General features: G+C 50.7%; 8 protein-coding genes across 8 annotated transcripts; 1 reads left to right on the top strand and 7 right to left on the bottom strand.

Moving 5' to 3' along the window:
- Positions 1–2,991: 2,991 nt before the first annotated feature.
- Positions 2,992–4,419, bottom strand: H6S33_006441 (uncharacterized protein; the record flags this gene model as incomplete). The annotated part of the gene is made up of 1 exon (XM_044837791.1): positions 2,992–4,419. The coding sequence occupies one exon, from the start codon at positions 4,417–4,419 to the stop codon at positions 2,992–2,994; it is 1,428 nt and encodes a 475-aa protein (XP_044689968.1).
- A 49-nt stretch (positions 4,420–4,468) lies between these two features.
- H6S33_006442 (uncharacterized protein) lies at positions 4,469–5,361 on the bottom strand (the record flags this gene model as incomplete). The annotated part of the gene is made up of 3 exons (XM_044837792.1): positions 4,469–4,624; positions 4,687–5,079; positions 5,137–5,361. The coding sequence occupies 3 exons, from the start codon at positions 5,359–5,361 to the stop codon at positions 4,469–4,471; spliced, it is 774 nt and encodes a 257-aa protein (XP_044689969.1).
- Positions 5,362–8,048: 2,687 nt separating this feature from the next.
- H6S33_006443 (uncharacterized protein) lies at positions 8,049–10,217 on the bottom strand (the record flags this gene model as incomplete). Its single annotated transcript, XM_044837793.1, has 3 exons — positions 8,049–9,268; positions 9,329–9,611; positions 9,708–10,217. 3 exons carry the CDS (start codon positions 10,215–10,217, stop codon positions 8,049–8,051), a joined length of 2,013 nt encoding a protein of 670 aa, XP_044689970.1.
- Positions 10,218–10,513: 296 nt separating this feature from the next.
- H6S33_006444 (uncharacterized protein) lies at positions 10,514–11,161 on the bottom strand (the record flags this gene model as incomplete). The annotated part of the gene is made up of 1 exon (XM_044837794.1): positions 10,514–11,161. The coding sequence occupies one exon, from the start codon at positions 11,159–11,161 to the stop codon at positions 10,514–10,516; it is 648 nt and encodes a 215-aa protein (XP_044689971.1).
- Positions 11,162–11,668: 507 nt separating this feature from the next.
- H6S33_006445 (uncharacterized protein) lies at positions 11,669–12,254 on the bottom strand (the record flags this gene model as incomplete). The annotated part of the gene is made up of 2 exons (XM_044837795.1): positions 11,669–11,721; positions 11,858–12,254. 2 exons carry the CDS (start codon positions 12,252–12,254, stop codon positions 11,669–11,671), a joined length of 450 nt encoding a protein of 149 aa, XP_044689972.1.
- Positions 12,255–13,784: 1,530 nt separating this feature from the next.
- H6S33_006446 (uncharacterized protein) lies at positions 13,785–14,961 on the top strand (the record flags this gene model as incomplete). Its single annotated transcript, XM_044837796.1, has 5 exons — positions 13,785–14,028; positions 14,092–14,336; positions 14,392–14,794; positions 14,865–14,871; positions 14,916–14,961. The coding sequence occupies 5 exons, from the start codon at positions 13,785–13,787 to the stop codon at positions 14,959–14,961; spliced, it is 945 nt and encodes a 314-aa protein (XP_044689973.1).
- Positions 14,962–16,002: 1,041 nt separating this feature from the next.
- Positions 16,003–16,980, bottom strand: H6S33_006447 (uncharacterized protein; the record flags this gene model as incomplete). Its single annotated transcript, XM_044837797.1, has 1 exon — positions 16,003–16,980. The coding sequence occupies one exon, from the start codon at positions 16,978–16,980 to the stop codon at positions 16,003–16,005; it is 978 nt and encodes a 325-aa protein (XP_044689974.1).
- A 1,424-nt stretch (positions 16,981–18,404) lies between these two features.
- Positions 18,405–18,821, bottom strand: H6S33_006448 (uncharacterized protein; the record flags this gene model as incomplete). The annotated part of the gene is made up of 3 exons (XM_044837798.1): positions 18,405–18,460; positions 18,546–18,648; positions 18,744–18,821. The coding sequence occupies 3 exons, from the start codon at positions 18,819–18,821 to the stop codon at positions 18,405–18,407; spliced, it is 237 nt and encodes a 78-aa protein (XP_044689975.1).
- Between the last annotated feature and the right edge of the window lie 289 nt (positions 18,822–19,110).

The raw sequence follows: 19,110 nt of genomic DNA on the forward strand, positions 1-19,110 counted from the left end.
TTAGTCCTAGATTCCGATCAGCACATTTTGAAAAAAGCATATCTAAGAGGAATTGGCGGAAACAGTTTGGTTTTTCACTTGGTATAGTCATAGGAGAACTAGTCGGCCTTATATATAAGGCTGTCGTGGAATTTCCATAACTTGGATTGGGTTATTTGATTGGGCGTGGGAGAATCAAATGCACTGTAAACATAGCTGAAACTGATAAGACCATTAGCTCGCGTTTTGAACTAATCTCCACCTCGAAAATTGCTTTGCTATAGCTACAGATGCTGCAGACCATTGAGGTAAGTGTAAAGCGTGTTGAAGAGTTATGTATCGTTTACTTAATTAAATTGTTGTGGCTGTTTATGTCAAGCTTAAGGTAAACGTACCGTGTAATAACAAGCCACACGCTCTCAAAGCTGAGCGTCTATTAATGTATGAAACACTGACACTAATGAACACACATAGGGGCGATAATTACATGTGGGTACATATATATATTCGTATCGACAAAATATGTGCAAAAGGTCCTAGAATGCGATTATTGATCTAGCAGCGGTTGGTAGATACATGTAGTACACGTGTATAAATCCTCCGCAGTCATGGCCATATTGTAATGCATATGGGAATGAACGCTTCAGACAATGTACATGTATAAAACACATGTATATATCTCAGCGGCCAGTCTGAGTACAGAAGATCTTCTTTGCCAAGAACTTAATCCCAACAGGATGGTTAGCTTCTAATCCAAGAAACCGGCCCATATGCATGCAACTACCCTACTCTATGTACTAAAACCACCTCATTTTTTTCTTTTTCTAAAGTTCTAACGCGTATGTATGTGAGCAAATATTTGCGCAAGTTATTTTCACAGGGTCACAATCGCAAAGAAAGATGTCTCGAGTCCGGGGATACATGTATGTAAATACGAAACATTGAAGTCAAGATTAGGGAGCCGGGAGATCTAGTGGCAACTGGTTTAAAATAGATACGTATGCATGTGTATATCTGAAGGTTGAATTCCCCCTCTGCACCCGGGGCCGATATCATTTGGAAGGCAAGTACATGTACTTGGTCTTTTTCTTTCTATTGGACCTAACCCTCACTCCGTGAAACTCTTTTCGCTGTGAAGCCTTCACACAGTTTATGATTCCACCTCTGCCTACTCTAACGAGTTTGCATCTAGATCTCTGGCTATTAGGGCGTCGCCATGGGCCTAACATGTTGTGATTACCGGGAACATACAAGGGACATAGGTCACATATTCTCGTGATGATTAAAGCGGTTAGAATGCGAAAGAATTATGCATAAAATAAAAATCTTCTCATCAAGATTTAGCTCAGCTCAGTATCCGAACTTCAGTGTAGCATACATAGCTCAAGATAAAGACTATAAATACCCTAGCTTCCTGGCCCTTGATATTATACACTATATATTTTAAGACATCTCTCGGAACATCACCGTCTTCCCCGATCCCATATATATACTCATCCACTTCTTACTCCCCAAGCTCTGTCACGATGGACCACAGCACCATGAGTACTCACTCTATGAGCTCAAATTCAACCTTAACACCCACACCAGCAACCTGCAAGATATCCGTATGATATCCCCTCCCGTAGCTCGTAAACAGAACTAACCAAGGCCTCTCCAGATGCTTTGGAACTGGTACACAATTGATTCCTGCTTTATTTCCCGTTCGTGGCACGTCAGAAGTACTGCCATGTTTGCCGGCTCCTGCATCGGTGTAAGTAAAAGATTAATCAAGGAACTCACTTATCACTAACTAAGTCCATGACCACCACCCTAGGTTTTCCTCCTTGTATTACTCCTAGAATTTCTCCGTCGCACTCAGCGCGAATATGATCGCTACATCGTCCGCTCAGTAACCTCTAAGATATCGAGTGTACCATTGGAGAGAGCGTCGGGTTGCATTACGCCACTGAGTTATAGGCCAACAATATTTCAGCAGGCAATTAGGGCGGGGATTTATATGCTTCAATTTGGCCTTGCGTGAGTCGTAATCCCACTTTATTCCTACTACTTTCCTTTACTGACTGGCGGTGTAGCTACTTTGTATTTTGCACCCCTTCCAATTGACATCATTCATATTGGTATTGATCTAACGAGTATACGGTAGATAATGTTATTGGCTATGTACTACAACGGTACTGATACCAGCATCTCTCGATACAAAGCTATGGCTAATAATGACTTCGGTATATAGGTTATTTTATTATTTGTATGCTGCTTGGCGCATTTTCGGGCCACTTCTTGTTCGGGTATGACAATATCACTATCGGGTCCGTAATAACCCCCTCCAAAGTATTATTACAAAATGACGGCTAATTCCTATGAGACTAATGGCCAATAGAGGGGGACATGAGAGTGAGACTGCATGCTGTTAACCGCATTCATGGTTGCTCTATTATAGCGTCTTTGATAGCATCTTCTTTATATCATCTTACCTCCAGCATCCAACTTGTATTGATTAATACTCATCCTCACGTTGAACCAAATTGTATGTGGAATTGAACATGTTCTTGTGCCCCATTCTGCAGATCTGGCCCCTAGCTCTCTTACAAGTTCATGACCATATCAGCGAGTGATAAACCGTGAAACACTATCTTGACAATAAGATAGGAGATTTACTTTCAACCCCCAACCGACTTTATTTATACAAGAGCAATTGAAATTTAAAACCCCAGCTCCGGCCGGCCTTATATCTATAATGCTCCTTTACCCACCAATCTAACCCGGTATATGCATACATGCAAAAGAAAATGATATACTCCGCTCACCCAATATGCCCTATTTACATACATACATACCACTCACTACTCGTGCACAGGACAAATACCACTACAATGTACAACACATATAAATCAAACGAAAACAGTGAGGAAAAAACCCATGAAGACAATCCCTCCAACCCCAGCTAGTTATGAGCAGATAGATATAAACATCAAATAAAAAGCAGCAGAGCAACCAATCCAATGTTTTTCGCTAGTATTGACGACGCCCTCCCCCCTGCGCATCCTTCTTCTTCAATACGATCTTCGGCTTCCCTTCCAGTCCTTCAAAGAACTGCAGAATCTCTCGTGCCTTGTCGTCTGCCTCGCGCTCCTTCAGCGCCTCCCGGAGCTTTATACATCGCACAACGAGCCACGATATGAAGGCTTCGTCTTCTTGGCTTTCGGAAACTTCTTTGGCTCGCCGGAGATATCGCATGAATAGCCTATCGGGCATTTCCTGCTGTGCCTCCATCGTTTCCACAACCCATTTCATTCCCTTGAGATCTTTGATCAGGGTGTATGCATGCAGTAATGTTGTCAGTCCTACAACATTCCACTTTGAGCCCCAGTGCGAAGTGCTAATTTTATTCATTAGGAATATAGCGCCGTGGGGATCGCCGGATATCGCAAGTTTCCATGCTGTCTTGACAAAGATATAGTGGCTGATTGGTAGACAATGTGAGCTCATGAAACTGTAGGAGGTATGGAGTTGCTGCAAGACGGTATTCAATTGTTCTGGTGAGGAGGGTGAGGAGGGCGAGGAGGAATGAAAACTGTCTGATGACAGTATGCCTAGTACAATATCATTGATACGGGCACCGCGCTTATGGGCAATATATAGAAGGCGGGAGACGTTATCGTGTTCGGATGGTGGAAGTCGAAAAGCGGCACGAATGGCGGAAGCAGTGAGGAATTCTGTGGGTTTTAAGCCTTGGGCTAATATGTCGGTGAAGATACAGATTGCATTATATGGGCGGCCTGCGTTAGTTGCTGACTCCATTTCCTTTATTTCTGGCAAAAAGATGTCGTCATCTAACCGTGGAGACGTACGACGGAGGTTTGCTCGGCGCTCGTATGCGAGGGAGTCTTTGAACATGGAGTCAAGGAGCATCATTTTGGTCATGGTGTTGACGAGATCTGGGTTTATGTCGAGGACGGCGTTATAGATACGGCGGAGAACATATGGTTGAGCTTTGGTTTTTCGAAGCTCATGAAATAGGATATTGAAGGTAACTGCATCTGGGAGGTGCCCGGCTAATCTCATACGCTTGAACCATCGATGCTTGGCTTCTTCATCTTTGGCGCGGCAGGAGGCATGAATCAAGATGTTGTATGAATACCGGTCTGGGACTATGTCGAAGGATAGCATTGATTCGAAGAAACGCTCAACCAAAGGCAAATCGGCCGCACGGGCATATGAGTGTAAAAGGGTGTTGAAGCCCTTAACCGTCAGCTTTATATTAAATTCCTTCATCCGCTGCATCGTTTTCGCAACGGCATCCCAGTCTCCGGCCTTGGATTGTGTGCTGAGAAACAGAACAAAGGTTTCGAGATTGTATCCCAGCCCGTTTTCTACCATCTCGTCCGCGTATTTCTTTGCAAGGCCGTACTGGCTGCAATCCAATGCCATCTTGATCATGATATTATAGATTGGGGAGTGTGGGCTTAGGTAGGTAGTTTTTATCCAGTCAAATACCCTCGTCATCTCCGGCAAACTCTCGGTGATTGCCCTCACCCCGTGCATCAGTAGCTGAAACGAATGGCGCGTAACAGGCCCACGCGACTCCATGACAACCTTCAATAAATTCTCCGCTTCGCTCAATTGCCCCATGGCAATAAAGTTTCTTAGGATGATGTTAATCGTCACATAGTTGGGCTTGACAGATCCTTGGTATTTCCTATATACCTCAATTAACTTGCTCGGTCGATTATTTAACAGGTACGCCTCCATGCAGAGGTTCAGACAAGTGGTATTGATCGATTTCGGGTCCGTGGCAGCCATTAGATTGAATATATGGGGTGTCCCTCGTGATCGTCGGTTCCGATTGAAGGCCTTCATCAACGTTATCCCCAGTTGTTGTACGTCTTTCTCATCCGCGTAATTCTCCTTCGCATCAATCCATTTGTCCACAGCCTCGTTCAATCGCTTCTGGTTGATGAGCCGAGAGCTGTCGAATGCCCATGCCGTAGGACTGTACATTTTTTTCTTTCTCCTAAACTTGATCCTCGTCTTCTTCCACCTCGTCTTCTTCCACCTCGCTCTCCACCATTTTGTCTGGTTCGGGGCCGATGCCGGATCCTGCAGAACAACCCGCTCAGCCGGAGGCACCGGTGGATACTGGTGAGGAATCACCACGGTATTCTCTGGTCCTCTCACTTCTCCCACGGCCCCCAATGCCCCACCGTGAAAGCCTCGTTGCGGTCTGAAGAGCCCCCTTCCTCCCCAGGGGTGATGATGATGGATTCGAGCACAATTGGCCGCCATGGTGGGGCGGTAGTCGTAGGGCCTGGGGAACAGGATTTGACGTAAATAACGGAGGGCGCTCTGGGAGGGCGCTATGGCGTGCAATGGAGCTCTCATCGTGGTCCGTCATCATCGTGCACGCGGAATCGTTACGGGTTGACGTCGCGCATTATGCGGGGGGCGTTAATGGTGGGGGGGGTGGCCGACGACGGGATACAATTCGGTAGAGGGGCGGATTTTTTTCTGGTTGTCGTCTGATTTTGTCACCCGATGGGCTAGCTTCGCCGAGCAGCCCTAACCCTAACATGAAGGATACATTATATGTAGGTATCATTCAACAAAAACTCAAAGAGCTTGCTCGACTTCTGTGGCAAGATAATCATACTAAACTGTTGCATGCTTTCTAACGATTTCAAGAGCTCTCGAGGATGTGGGGTGATGGTGTGGGCGGTGCCCCACCTACCCAACACCATATTGCATACCCCTCCGATTGACTCCCTACATGCACAGCAAAGATTCAAGATGGCACAATTCGGGGATCAATTGATTGACATCACGATAGGATTTCAGAGTCTTTCAGAGATTCCAATGGGACTCGAAAGGGTCAGCTCAGCCAGCCCATGAAAGCCGATACCAAGCCCGACCCAGGGAGATTGCATAGAGCTTGGTTTAGGACTACCCATGGAATATAAGACAATATACAAATGGCTTTCGTAACATCTCCTGGGATCGAATAGATCTGGTTATAAAGGTTGAGAAGATTTTATTGGATCCTGTGGGCTGGCCCAGACCATCAGACTACCAGGACAGAGGCCACAATTGAACATGATAGAATCAAATGGCTAACCCAAAAGACCTTGCCATTGATCATTATTAGGTTCATAAGACTATATCTGCAACCCCTAGGCCCGGTATCATCCCAAACACTCGGCCTTACGGGAAGCAGCACTCTCATATATATATCGACTTTGTTATTTGCGTCGACGAAGTTGGGAATCCGGATATTGTCAGTTATGTCGAGATAGGGATCGGTATGCCTCACAGGGCATGGGAAATTTGTTCTGTTCTTATCGAGCCAGCATTAGTAGTAGCTGGGGACGGACCTACCATGCATTCATACTCCGAGAGTTCTGCAATATGAATATTATGCATTTATCTATGTATAAGGGTTGTGTTGAGGACGAATAAACACCACATATATTCACCTATCCTTTAATGCCCGATTCCTGATCCCAAAACCAGCTAAATTACTATCCTTCCGTATCGTATTTGGAAACCACAGTGGGTCCACCGCAATATCCCCCATTTTCGAACTGTTAGGAAGTCATGCTTTTACTTTACTCGGGCCGCAGTATAAAGAGACAGATGTGGTAGAGCATAGAGGCCAGCACTATATTTATCCGCATCTCAGCGGGCCCCATTAAATGCGATAGCGCTAAGTTCAAACGTCATGAAAGATACATATCCCCAGTTATGTCATGGTAAGCAATTAGATACAGCCCTGAGCGAGCTCCACCACCTAGGGAATATAAGACAACAGACTACACCCCAGTATCTTTTCACCCCCGCAACCTAGCTAGGTTTCAAATTCCCGGCCCTGCCGGCTCTGCGTCAGTCTCGGCATCGAGTGATATCCCATGAAGCAGCTGCGCGGGGCGATACCGCTATGCCACTCTCCCGGCATAAACAGTCGGACAGCTGTATGCGCTTTAGGTGGATAGATATCTGATATGAGCTTGATCGAGTGGGTGAGTTGATGGAGTGAGCGTTGAATAATGACCCGGCTGTACCATTTGCTTTCTAGTACACCGGCCGAAGGAAATCACACCAATGCTATCGACACCTCCCGGCCCGGGAAACGGCCCTCCCTAAGAAAATAGAGAATACTTCCTTAGACGGCCGCAGCGATCAAGTGAAGTGCCCCGCACTTGAACCAGCGGTGTGTGACCCGCTGCGCCTGTACCGGCGTCTACTGAACGTTCGTATCTAGGTTTTAAATTTTCCTTTGCAGTCACCGGTTTTCCCCGCGGCACTGATGAGTGCTTGTATCTCTATCTATAGTTAGCTAGGCCCGGGCCCGGCTGAGACCATTCTCAAGAGGATAACACCGCCATCTACCGGGAGATATATTAAACGGAACTACAGATACATAGAAACCCTCCACCGGCAGTCAACAGGCTTGGCCGGTCAGATGAGTACTAGACTACATGTAGATCTTAGGGCTATAGTAGGAACCATTCGCAGTCTGGAACACAAAAGCTCTGTAGGTTGTTAGGCCAATTGTGCACCTCGCACAACCCATTGATTCCTCGCCGGTTGGCCTTGGTGGTGTACAAGGCGTGGTGAACTTATGACTCCGGGGGCAGGTTGGGTTATGACGCATATGTGCATGTTGTGTGTGGGACAAAATTGACCACCATCGGATATATCATCTACACGATTATCATACATATACCCATCTGGAACATTAAATCGCTGTCGCAAAGATGTTTGCGTAATTATAATTGATTATATAGGTTTCGCGACCATCTTATTGCCCGGGCCCTGGTAATTTACCAACCAGTGGCCATGGGGATCCGGTTCATTGAGACTAGATGGATCCTTGCCACACTGTAAACAGCAATTCTATTCATGATTACTTGTTATTTACATGGGGACTATTGTTATTGGATAAGTTTTCCCAATAAGTGGTTCGAATTAATTCTATTCGATCATGAGATAGCACTCGCATTATTACTTATTCCCAGTGTCAATGATCAATCGACTGCTAACTACTATTATATACAAAAAAGCTAACTAGTAAATTAATCTTCATCCTCCTCGCCCTCCAGCACATCAAAGTCACCCTCCTCCCCAACGTCCTCCAGATACCCCTCATACCCCGCATGCTCACCGCCCTGCTTCAGCAGCTCCATCATCAGCTCCTCCACCCTCCCATCGACCCTCTGCTCCTCCGTCAGCTCCTCCTCCCACTCCCCATCATTATCCGCCGCCTCCTCCACCGCCTCTGCCTCTTCAGCCTCCGCCTCAGCCTCCGCCGCCTCCGCCGCCGCCTCCCTCCCAAGCCTCCTCATCTTCCTTGCCGCGCGCTCCGCCACCTCGCGCTCCTTCCTCTCCTTCTCCTCACTCTCACTCTCGCTCTCCTGCTCCAGCACATCCACAAACTCACTATCCGCCGGCACCGTGCCCTCCGCCAGACTACGTATCTTCCCCCTCATGATCGCCTTAATCTTCGCCATGGTGCTCGCACGGTACCACCCATCCCCCATATCGCACACGCGCCGCACCTTCCCCGTCTCAATCAGGCTACACAGCAGCGGGTCCGTCACATCGCACAGCTGGAAGCAGCGCCCATCGCGCACTAACTGCTTCCCGTCAAAGATGTGGCTGTTGCGCTTGCGCGCGTCGTCCTTGCCCTTCTGGCTCTTCTCCGTCTCGACCTGGAAGAACACGCTCTGGTACTTGCGGTACTCCGGGCTCGACCGCGGGTCCAGCCCGTAGATGACGCAGGTGTCGCGCCAGGGCCCCGCGCGCCACATGTAGGCCACGTGCACCATGGAGAAGCGGACCAGGCTCTGCAGGTTCTTGGGGAAGTGGTTGAAGAGGGCGCGGCGGGTCCAGATGGGGCGCTGCGCGAAGAGCGCGCGCAGGTGGTCGACGCACTTCTTGCCGGCGGCGTCGAGCGTCTCGTAGGGGCGGATGTCGAGCGGCTTGGCGGGCAGGTGCGGGCTGCTGATGTGCACCATGGGCGTGAGGGTTTTGGGCGCGGCTTGTAGGTTGAGGAGCGCGGGTTTGCCGGCGATGAGCGCTTTCTTGATGGCGGGGTTTTGGCGGTAGTAGTAGGTGTGCTGCATGACGGTGTTGGAGAAGGAGGGCGGGGGGAGGATCTCGAGGATGGGTTGGTGCCCTTTGCCGGGGGAGAGGGCGAACTGCTGCAGGGAGGGGTAGGAGCAGTCGAGTACCGTGGACTTGATCTTTGCGACGAAGGGGGAGCGCGAGGTGTTGAATTGGTAGTTTGCCATATCTGCAGCCCGGTCAGCAAGTCTTCGTCCACACGCTCAGGAAGCGGATATGATATATATACCTCGAAACCGCACCGTGCGCTCAATCATCCCCACCGTCTCGACCTTGTACTTCCCATTCGACTTCCTCAGCTTCTCCAGCAGCGGCGGCTCCTCCACCGGGCGCGGGTCCACCACCACCCGCCCCTCCGCATCCCGGCGCTTCTTGCGCCGCCGCCGCCGCGGGACAGTGATCTTGACGAGCACGCTGTTGCTCGGCACCGTGCGCGACTGGATCGGCGGCTGCATGGGGTCGTCCGGGCGGAAGCGCAGCATCAGGCCCGAGTTGCCGTTCGTCGATGCGAGCTGGAGTTCTATTAGTTTACCGGGGTGGCAGGGGAAATTGGGGGGGGGGGGGGGGGGGGGAGTGGGGGGGGAGGAGGGGGACAGGAAGGACGGTACCTTGACGAGCGCCTTTTCGCCGCCGAGCGTGGCGATGCCTTTGTCGATGTTCTGGATGATGGCGGGGTGCTCGATGCAGATTATGCGCTGGTCGGGGATCGGGATCCACGGGCAGGGCGGGCCGTGGCGGCTGCTGTGCGGGATGTGCTGTGGGGGGAAGGCCATGATGCTGCGAGTGTTTGCAATTGGGGCTGTCGGGATGATGGTTTTGTAGTAGAGTTTATGTGCGCCGGGCCGCGCTGCCTTATCGTTATCGAGGTGAGACAGCCAGTCAGAGGGTGTGGTATGGGCCGGGTAACTGGGATTGGGGGTGAGTGCGAGAATCGCTGTGAATTGGGAAGGGCGGCGGAGGGGAAGGTTGGTGGTGGCGGTGGCGGTGGTGGTGGTGGGGGTCGGGGATCTGGGGATGCTGATCATTGACAGGTGGGTGGTGCTGGGTGCATCGCGGCGTGGTGCATGCGCTGTCACTCGGGCGAGTGAGCGGTAGTGCGGCAGGGTGCGGCAGGTCATGTGTGGATGGCCCGGCAGACAACTACGTGAGTCAAAGAGTAGCTCAATTTCTGTACTGGAAGGGTGCTTTGAAGACGCAATGGCATCCAGAGGCTTCTCAATTGCTACAGCTAGACATCTAATATATATAGCAAACATCACAGACTACGGCAATTGAACACCCAAACCTCTAGACACAGCAATGCTTGTAATTAGTGCCCTCTAAGCTCCCCAAACTAAAGAATATGATACAGGCAAAGAACTGTACACCCCCATAACCCCCCCCCCCCCCAAATCCCTCCCCCCAATCCCCCCATCTACAACCGTCTAATCGCCCTACTCCTCGTCCCTCCAAACTTCAACCTCGACGCATCCGTAACCCTCACCACACTCTCCCTAATACTCTTCCCCTCCTTCCCCAGCAGCACCTTCGTGAACGCATCCCTCCCCGGCCCAAAGTCCCTATACACCACCTCGAGGTGCTTGGGCCGCAGCCCCCTCTCCTCCATGCGACTAAACATGACACTGGCCAGCTGGTACGCGGCCTCGAACGTCCCGCGGTTCGCCTTCTTGAAGCCCACGTTGCCGCACGACAGCGTCAGGATCACGTCCTTGTTCGGCTTCGTGAACGTGATGTGCGTGTTGTGCTTGGTGGCGTACACATTGAGGTGGTGCATGTTGTCCTCGGCGCCCGTGCCGCCGCCGCCGCCGAACATGTCGCTGCCCGTGAAGCTGGGAAACTCGGGGGTCTCTGCGGCGGCCGCTGCGCGCTGGATGCGCGTGCGGCTGAGCGTGCTGCTGTCGCCGAGGAAGCCGTCGAGCGTGCGGGGCTGCGGGGCGGGTGCGGGCGGTGGGGTGGTGCGGGGGGTGTCGCTGCTGTTGAGGCGGTGGAAGATGCGCGGGAGGGCGGCGGGGCCGCGGGGGAGGGTGGAGAGGCGGAGCAGCGGCGCGCGGAGGGTGGTCATGGTTTGTGGTGGGTTTTGTGTGGTGGGGGTTGGAGGTGAGGTTGGGTGTAGTTTGAAGGTTTTTGCGGTAGGGTAGGGTAAGGGTTGAAGTGGGGTCAGGTGACTGGATCACGAGAATGTGGGGTTTTGGGCTACGGGGAGCCGAAGCATCGTTAAGTGGGCTACGGGATCATTGGCTTTGTCGATAACGGTAGGACGAGTGATGATACGATATTCTACGTCACTTTTAAGGTCACAAGAGTGCATACTACAAGCAACCTCGGATGCATGTGATTATGGCTCTCTCAATTGAGTTCAAATTCATGATTACCATCAGTCTGATATCACCTTTCCAGCTCGGAACGGGGAGGAAGATTCGGAGGACAATGTTAACACCCAATGAAATTCCCCTGGTATCCCCAAGATGCGCCATTTGAAAAAGTATGTAGTTAAAAAAAAGCAGAAAAAAGAAGAGAACCGGCACAAAAAAAACTTTTATTGATTGTATCCGTGCTAGAAAACCCGCATTTACTCCTCCTCCTCCTCCTCCTCCTCGGCCTCAATGGTGGTCTGGGCAATACCTGTCCACCCGCAACAACAAACATTAGCACAACCCCGACACCAGCCCCTCGTCCAACACCGCTCATATTCCCAGCGGCTAGAGGGGGGACGGGAGCAAAAAAACACAACCACCCCGGGGGAAGAGCATCAACTTACGGTCCAAATCACGCTGGCCAGTCTGGGAGATTCTGCGCCCGCCCTTGGGGTTGAGCTCAACCACACCGATCTTCTCGAGGGCCTGGAGCACCTTGCGGTCGACGGAGCCGGAGGCGTCGACGTGGTGGGAGGGGCGCGAGCCGCGGTTCTTCTGGCCACCGTGAACCTTGCGGAGACGGCCGACACCGACGGACTTGCGCAGGTAGACGTGGCGCGCGACGGCGGCGGCGCGCACGTAGAACCAGTCGGGGGACTGGGGGGGGAGCTCCTTGAAGTGCCCGGTCTTTACGGTGTCGACCCAACCGGGGATGGCGAGCTTGCCCTGGCGCTTGAGGAAGGCGGCGTAGGACTCGATGAACTTCTGGGCATCGACATCGCGGACGGAAACACCTGGCATGATGGGCAGATCTGAGGGTTGGGGGTTAGTGATTGCGTGTCTTTGTGGTTCTTGGCGGGTTGATGGGGGTTTTTTGGAGAGCTCAGCGATTTATCGTGGGGTAACGAAAATCGTGGAGTCTCGCCGGAATCCATCAGGGATTCATTTATTTTGTGGCATTTTTTTCAGGCTACTCACTACTTAGGATGAAGGATTGACGGGAGGGTGTTTTTTTTGGTGTTTAATTTGGTCGTTTGCGATGGGCGTGTAATTGTCGGCGGCGGGAGGTTGAAAAAGTTTCTGGATGGCAATCGTGGAGTTTGATTGTGTGTGGTTGGAAGCTTCAGTGTGCGTTGACTGGGTCTTAGCGCGCTCAAAAAGACCGTCACAAGAAAGGTGTCTAGCCCTGAACCGGAGCTTAGTCACCCTGGCTGCAGGGCTGCAGCAGCGCAACATCATGGAACCTCACTCGCGAGAAAAACCCTCCCCTCCCCGGATTCCGAGGACCCTTGCAGCGTGGTCATTTTTGTCTACTCGGCAGAAAAAGCAGGATATGTGGAATCAAGCCCCCCAAACCAAAAGGCTTCGCGTGGCGTGCTGCATGTTTTCAAATCATATCTTGCTTTGCCTACAGACCCACGATAAGAGCTCGCGTGACAGATTACCAAATGTGGCCCATCCCCATCATTATTAACCTTACCTACCACAAACCCCAACCACCATCCCTGCCGCCCGACCCGGGACTGAGCGCCTGCAATGGGGGCAAATTGAGTCTTCTTCTCCGAAACCTATACATATGGGCGATAGGGGAGGGCCAAAGCTGGAGAATGGGGTTCCACGGGATCACGTTCGTACCTACATTCTATATATGTAGGTCCCCCCGGATTGTTCGGGGAGAGAGGAGGTGGAGGGGATCTGTGTAACGCGAGGAAAGGGAATGGGCCATGGATTCTTGTTATCTAGTTCTCGCAAGCCTGTGTGTGGTCCGGTGTGCGCAGTGTAGAGATATAAGATGACGAATGTTCCACTCCCCGCTACCTGCTCGTGTGATGAATTCGCGGTTTGATGTTATTCACGCCCCATGAGAGATAGAGGGGGCGGGGGGAGGAGGGAGGGCTTGCTGGTTATATAGCTGAGAGAGCGCGGCCCTCCCTCATTCGCTCGTAGATTGTTACCTCTTCCTCTCACCACTACCGGGCAGCTCAGGAAAGAGCTTCAGGGGGACCAACAGAAAGACAGCTCCCAGAACGTCAGGGCCGTGTTTTAGCGCCCGAGATCTCTTGGTGTCCGAGCTCTGCTAGCTCTCTTTCTCTGTTTCGCTGTTTGGCATTAGTCAGCTCTGTTTTCGTGGGGCCACGCTTCACGCTGGATCACTCGTTGTTATTTTGAAGATCTGTCTTTTGGTGTTGTTTAGAGTTTAAAAGGTGGCTTGAGAACTCCCCGCTCTTGATTTATTCTATTTTTGATTGTCCGTTCTTCTTGGTTCCTGTTTGATACCCACATTATCAGCTGAGATCATACAATCGATTACCACCACTGTTGCTTGTTTAAATGCCTTCGAAGAACTCCCACCCACGGGAGAGTGAATGTGCTACTGGTTCTTGCTCCAAAGGATCGAAGTCGAAAGGCTCGAAGGGTTCGAAGGGGCATGAACATGGCCCTTCGTGCTCGAGAGAAAGAGAACCTAGTCCCGAGAGAAGGGTAAATGAACACACGCCGTTGCTGCAACAGGTCCAGCAGGAGCAACGTTCGGGTCGTGATCCGGGGGAGGAGTGTGATACTGATAGTCTTGATGGTTAGTAGTTCCCATGCTGTTGTTGGCTGATGAGTGAGTGCTTACCATGGACATGACAATTAGAGGATGAACTCGATTTTGCGTTTCCTCCAGAAGGATATATCTTCACGGAGATCATCCAGTCCCCGTTCGAATGGATCTCTGATGGCATGGTCATCGTTATACGTGTCGTTATTGCCATGTGCATGACAGGACTGCTGGGTCTCTATTATTATAGGGAGAGGTGCCTTGGCAATGGGAGGATCTTTTTCTTCAGACTGATTAATATCGTATGGGCTACACAGTGTTTCTATATGTGGCTTGTTACTGTAAGTTTCTAATAAAGACTTTCTGAAGAGGTGGAGCACTGTCTGACTTCTCTAGATCTGGGCCGTGATAAATAGATTTGCCGAGAGGAGTCTCCCTTTCCCTAGGCCCCCTCTACATGCACAGACCAATCTTCGTACCCGCCTACTCTCATGTCTCATGCGGTCTCGCTTTCTCCGCACAGGATTCCGCTGCCTTTACACTACTGTCACCGCGATCCCATTTGCATCGTCGTGCTTCTACCTCCTTATCCTCCTGCCCAATATCAACACCCCGTGTTATCCATGGGTAGCACCCGAGTTTACCATTGCCGTCGGTGCATCTGTGATTGCGTTCATAGAGATCTTTGTCCTAAACTCTATTACTCCCGTACCAGGGCGGTTCTGTGGAAGACACTTTGAGCAGGCACTGTATGTGGCTGTATATGCACTGCTATACTCAACGGTGTGGACAAGGGTTGGTATGTGGTATTGTGGACGGAGGGGAGAGGAGATGGACTGGAGGTTGCTGGGTGGGTTGGGAAGCGAAAGGGAAGTGGTAGTTGTAATGGTTATCGTTTCGGTTGTGGTATATACGTATAGCGTGGTAGAGTTTTTGCATTGCTGCAAGTACTATTGCTGTGGTTAGAGGGTGGGGGTATTGGTTTATTGGGTGGCTTGTTTTTCTCATTCGGTGTTTTGCTGCATTTTTTGCTTATGATAGACTTTTTTGCTTAGAAGGTTTGGGGGATAAGAGGAAGATGGAGTTGAAGAGGGCTTGGCTTTGAATACATAGACACTAATAATAATCAACCCGTATTGGTATACAATTGTTTCTTATCACACCCAGCCGGATCGGGACAAAGAGCCTACTAATTCTATTAATTCCACATGTTACTATTTGCTCTGCATACAACTATGACAACAAGGCTACATGTGCAGTATGCTCCTCACAGGATATCACTCGCCCACTTCACTGTTGCAACCAAATCCGGCAACAATTGGCTGCAGAGTCTGCAGGGGTCACCACACCTTCCTTTCCCTACCGTGCTTAGTCTAAATGAAACGACGATTCAACCCCGGTTTGCACTAACTACCGTATTTAATGCAGTGGAGAATTTTAACCGGATGAAGAAGGATATTTGGCCTTTTAGGCAGCGGAATTTGCGAGAGTTTCAAGGGAGGAGCTGAAAAGAGTGGCACAAACACATGACATGATCGCGACGGGGAATTACATAGGCTTTGGGGGTAAAATTGTACCTACATACTTTACTTAATCGTACCTGCATGTGTCTGGATAAGGATAAGCATTGAGGTTTTGGGGGGGGGGGGGGTGGATAAGAGCTGCATTATCGATATATCATGCATGGGCCAGCTGCAGCTGGGAAGCATTGCAGTCACAATGACTGTCCGGGGAAAGAGACGTCTTATGGTGTGCCCTCGGAGAGGTGGAACATGGGCAGGATCTGGAGCTAGAGCTGGAGCGTGTCTAAGACAGTTGGTTTACTACTCGCCCGTCATGAACACTTTTGCGGAGGGGCCGTACTAATCAAGTTCAAAGCGTAGATCACGGCGGAGCGGGGTGAGTTGGATGCCAAATACGCCGTGATATTTTCCCAGATGAAAGTCTTATAATACAGATACATGAAGTAAAAAAAGTCATAACTACAAGCTAAAGAATAGTAGTACCTTATTTGTCTTTGTTCGCCTCCTCCTCTTCCTTCTTCTTCTCGTCTTCCCTCTCTTTTTTTCGCTGTAGCTTTTTCCGGAGGCCCTTCGCAACATTGAAGACGCCGTCTGTCCGCTTGCCGCAGATTGCGCACCCGGGGTTCTTCCTATACCGTCCGATTGCGCAGCTCTCGCAAAAGTAGTGCGAGCATTTCGTTACAATCGGCTCCTTGTAGTCCTTCTTACAGATGACGCAGGCAAAGGGAATGTCCTTCAGCTCCTTCCACTCATCATCGTCCTCGGCATCCTCCTGCTTCTTCGCCTTCCCGCCAGACTTCTGCTGGATCTCCCAATCCCTATCCAGCTTCCAGCCCTGCGCATAGTCCTCACGCGCGTGCAGGAACTTACACGTGTCGCCGAAACCGCAGAAGCCGGTCTGTTTGTAGTCCTTGCACACGTCGGGCGCATAGTCGGTCACCGTGATGGAGCGGATGTTGCTCGGCGCCTTCATGGGCCCCACGGTGCGCGCGGGCGCGTCCTTGGACTTCTTGATGAAGTTCCCGTAGCTGGATGCGCCCTTGTAGGTCCCGTCCGCGACGGGCGGCTCGTCGCTGACGGCGGAGGTGCTGCTGTCGAGCGGCTTCCGCGGCGGCGAGGTGTAGCCGGTGATCTCGTTGTGCCAGTTTGTGGCCGTGGCGTCGTTGGCAGAGGTTAGTGTGCGCGACGCATCGGGGGCATAGGTGCGGGCGACGGGGGCGGAGTCTGTGGAGGTGCTGCTGGGCTTGGAGACGGAGGTGGTGGTGACGGCGTTGGACTTTTGGTTGAGGTTGCGCCGCTTCTTGATGGGTTTTGTTTCGTCGGAGGAGCTGTAGTCGGACGAGTCGTCGGAGGGGGGCGTGGCGGGCCGTTTCCGGATTGATTTGGACTTGGGGGCGCGTTTGAAGAAGGGGACGGGCGCGTCTGGGGCCGAGAGGGGGACTGAAGGGGGTGGTGAGGGCATGGCTGGCTGGTTCTGATTCTGGTTCTGGAGTTGGCTTTGGGGTTTGTTTGGCTTGAGGTGAGATGATGTTTGGTCTAATATCAATGATTGCGATGTGGAGATATTTGAGATTCAGGTTTGATTGTGATGACGGATATTCGAGAGCTTCCAAGATGTTCCGGGAGATCCTCGCAATCTCCAATGTAAGTAATCGGCACGGCACAACGCGTAAGAGGTGGCTTCGGGAGTGGTCAGTGGTGTACTGCCACAGCCTGTGGCTAATTGGTCATTACCGAGGCATTGTCTGAGCCACATAACCTATCGGGTTAATGTCCCAGTTCAGTCGTTACTGTTTGTTGATAGCTTCCGGGCTAGTGCAAAGTGTTGGCTAGGAACCTCTTGCTTGTTGTTTGGTTCTGAACAGGGGGTGAGATGGGGACTCATCCCGTTTTGTAAAAGTGATCAAAACAACCCGAGCAAATATATGAAAGTATCCACCCCCCAAGTACATGTACCTAAGGTATATCAGAGATCATTTGCTCGCCTCCCCGGATGAGTTTCTTTCTTCCCTACCTTTAGGTCGCCTCGCCTCAGTGAGCCCCTCCCCCCCCCCTCATATCACCAATTTCGTGATCATACATATCATATCGTGTCCCTCACTTGTCACTTTCCTTAATTGTTTCCTTTTTGTACGTCCAACAAACAAACTGAAGGGCTTCCCTTCAATTACACTCTCTCTATTAATTTCAATTTCAAGTAGTGTTTGGCTGTAGCCGCCCTCCTCTCTCACATCTCAAATTTATACCCCCCCCTTCACAAATTCTCCAGCCCGCTCCCCACCAACTGGCCGCTGGTACTACCCAAACTCCACATCCAACAATCCCACCCACATATAAGTTCACTTCTCCATATTATTATTAGTATCCCAGTTTGCACAGACTTGCCCTTCGCGTGGTTTTTTTGTTTTTGTTTTTCTTATTACGAGTTTCCTTTCCACACTTTCTCACGTATCCCCCACAGCCCCGCCAATTCAATTCGACAGCTAAAAACGCGTGCAGTAATATTGCGTACACGTGGATCATCGCTGTGCTGGGCGCTCGCGCTGCTGTTGACTTGTGGACGATCGAAACATATAACTGAACCCGCGGCAGCCTTAGCCTCGTACTGCCGCCTGTTGCTATTCGCTGGAGCGCGTCAACGAACAACTGATCGAGACCACGGGTGAACCAGCGCCTCTCTATTCTTCCTCTTCATCCATTTCCATCCACACACCCCACAGGCAGAGGCAGAGTAAGCAGCTCATTCCGTTCATCCATCGCAGCTGCTGCTGCTCCTGCTTGCTTGCCACAGAAACGAACTACATACATACATATTCGAATCTAATCCATTCATCGACAGTTCTGCATTGGTGAAATCTAACCTGAATCCTGGGCGGCTACCCATCTCTACATTACATACTTAGTCCAACCACTGGCTAGCGAACACCGGCCAGCAGAACAATCTGCCAGTCAGTCAGACAATCGGATCTCTCTCAGGTGGACAGGTCATTGTCGGTCTAGAGGAAGGAAATAGAATCACATTTGTACCTCTACTTGTTGTTCCTTTTTTTCCCCCAGCCAGCCCTTTCCTCTCCTTCTCACCCTCTCTCTTCTCTTTCTCTCTTTCCTTCACAACTCCGCGCAGCAGATACTGCCAGCAGCGACGTCAGCAGCAGTTTTGAAAAGAGAGAACTTGGCCGTGTCTCTTAGATATTCAATCAACGTGAACCAAAAAGCGGCCCCTACTCCACACGTCCCATTTGGTGCTCGGTACTTCATCCTAGTTCTGACATCATCACTTCGTTCTCTCACTTGTATCACCATTTTTTTGACGGTCGCATTCTCTTGTATCCCTCTTCATAATAATTTCATCCTTCTTAGAGAAAAGGAAGCAAGGGCAAAGAAAGGTTCACCCCAGTTACAGTACCTAGGTTAGTACGGTTGTTTAAATTTGTCGTTCGTCTCTCTCGGCAAGTCCGCTAGCTCAGACCCTTGACGATTAGCTTCCTCGTTCAGGAACGGAACGTGCTGCAAACTTTCAGTCACGCTTGTTCCCTCACAGCCGTGCCTGGTCCAGGCCAGCCTACTCACAGCTATTAATCTCACCCCCCCC

This window comes from Morchella sextelata (assembly GCF_020137385.1).
Source record: "Morchella sextelata strain SCLS chromosome Unknown scls_20, whole genome shotgun sequence".
Classification (NCBI taxonomy): Eukaryota; Fungi; Ascomycota; class Pezizomycetes; order Pezizales; family Morchellaceae; genus Morchella; species Morchella sextelata.